Source organism: Ruditapes philippinarum, unplaced genomic scaffold, assembly GCF_026571515.1.
Source record: "Ruditapes philippinarum isolate M1 unplaced genomic scaffold, ASM2657151v2 ctg1408_1_1_1_1, whole genome shotgun sequence".
Lineage (NCBI taxonomy): Eukaryota > Metazoa > Mollusca > Bivalvia > Venerida > Veneridae > Ruditapes > Ruditapes philippinarum.
Window position 1 is genome coordinate 167,025 of NW_026859522.1, and position 2,091 is coordinate 169,115.

General features: G+C 34.3%; 1 protein-coding gene across 1 annotated transcript; it reads right to left on the reverse strand.

Moving 5' to 3' along the window:
- Positions 1–264: 264 nt before the first annotated feature.
- On the reverse strand, positions 265–1,329 carry LOC132756818 (uncharacterized WD repeat-containing protein alr2800-like). The gene has a single exon (XM_060747961.1). The coding sequence runs from the start codon at positions 1,327–1,329 to the stop codon at positions 265–267; it is 1,065 nt and encodes a 354-aa protein (XP_060603944.1).
- Between the last annotated feature and the right edge of the window lie 762 nt (positions 1,330–2,091).

Below are 2,091 nucleotides of genomic sequence, written 5' to 3' on the forward strand. Positions count from 1 at the left end.
TTCATGTATGCCCTTAACGCATTTGCTTGAAGAGCCAACTTACCCCACATATGCAAAGATATTTTGCCGACGTTTTCTTCTTTGACTGCATCATTTGGTGAAGACGCTCCGCTTAAAGCTTTATTAACCATTCTAGTTGCACACTGTAAAATGAAATGCGTCCGTTCTGAGGTCTGAACTTCTTCTCTCATAACTTCCTGAACTAATCGATGCATACTCAATACTTCAGAATTTTTTGAACAGAGGGAAAATCGTGTGAGGATTTCAATAATTTGCTTTTTTCCTAGTGGATTTTCGAGAACCTGTGATAAATTTTTCATCGCATATTTTAGGTGTTCCTGTATTAATGACACAAAAAGGTATATCTTCTGCATATAAATATGCTAATATTTCAACGATGGTGACTGCAGTATTTCCCAATCCTTCATGCTCTGACTGTTTCAAAATGTAATCAAAGTTCAGTTGCCATGTTGTTTGCACCGCTTGTCTTTCCTTTGACAATTCAAAAGGTGGTCTGATTGCTTTAAGCAATTTCAATCTTTGTTCTTTAAATTTATTGAAGTACTCTTTGTAAGTACATGCCAATGCTTTGATATGAGCCGCTGCTTGTTCCAGTGCTAAAGGTAATCCACCGAGTTCATGTACTAAACATATTGCATTTTCATCATTGTTAATTTGAAGACCCGTGCGAGTTGTAATGAAATGTAAACTTTCCTTTTCTGTCAATACGTCCAACGTTATGCAGTCGTCGGCTTGGACATAAAACTCCTCCTCAGCATTAGTGGCCTTCCTTCTTGAAGTGATTATGGTTTGACCATTTGAGTTATGTCTCCATGCACCAAGAACCAATTCTTTGACATTTCCTTTGATTTCTTCCATATCTAAATTATCTATTACAAGCAGCCATCCCTGTTGTAGTCCACGTAGCCAATTTAGCGTTTTACGCATCGATTCGTTTGTATCATTTCCGACATTATCAGTATCAAGAGCTATCTTTTGTATTGAATCTTCCAGAGATTCATTTGTTTCTGCAGACATCCAAAACACACCACCAGGATACAAGGCGTGGGAATTCCAAGCGTATTCAATAGACAATGTTGTCTTTCCTACTCCTCCAAGTCCACATAAAATTTGCATATTGCAGCCGTACTTTTTTTCAAAAAACCTTTCTTGTAATTGTTTCAATTCTTCTTTTCTTCCAACAAAACTAGTAATTCTGTTTGGTGGATAAAAAAATAATTTATCACGAGGCCTATCATTTGATAAATGAACTTTAATAGCCTCAATTTCTTTTTTGCTGCTGGAAACATGGTCATATATATCTTGCATACTTTGTTTTACGTCGTTTATTTCAACATTACAATATCCTAACTTTGCATTAAGATCAGAAACATGGCTCTTTATTCTGCATTTTCTTTTCGCTGTTCAGTTCTTATTTCTGAAACGCATGTCTGAACCTCTTCTAATTCATTTCTACATTTTGATATGCTTGTGGCTGAGCGCTTGCTTTGACATTCGATTTCAGCTATTTCGTCTTTCATATTTTTCATGCTTGAAAGTGTCTCCTTTTTATGCTGCTCATAGTTTGTTTCAACTTGTTTTTTTAAGCTCAAATACTTTTCATCTGCCTTTTCAAAAGCATCTTGTATGTCATTAAGAGCCCTTTGTATGTTTTCGAAAGCATCGTCGTTATGTTGGGTAACAGCTAATACATGTTTACTTATTGTTCTTTTTTTTTTTTCTTTTTTAAAATTTCCCTACGGGTTTTGCCCTGTGGCCCCCGGAAATAGTGGGAAAATGATTCAATTTATTTTAAAATTAAATTTTTAGGGTTTTAAAATCTGAATTAAAGCCGGGTTTAAATTAATTTTTTTATTTAATAATATTTTTTGGGCAAATTAATAAAATTCTTAAGTAAATTTCCGGGTTTTTTTTTGTTTTAAATTTAAAAACCCGTTCTATATAAAAACTTATTTGTTTCCACCATATTGTCTGCCCCTTTTAAGTTCTCCAAGTGCCCAAAAGTTTCTTCCAAATTTCGAAAATCGGGAAAAAATTTTAATAAAACTGATGCATCAGGCCCAAAAAAAG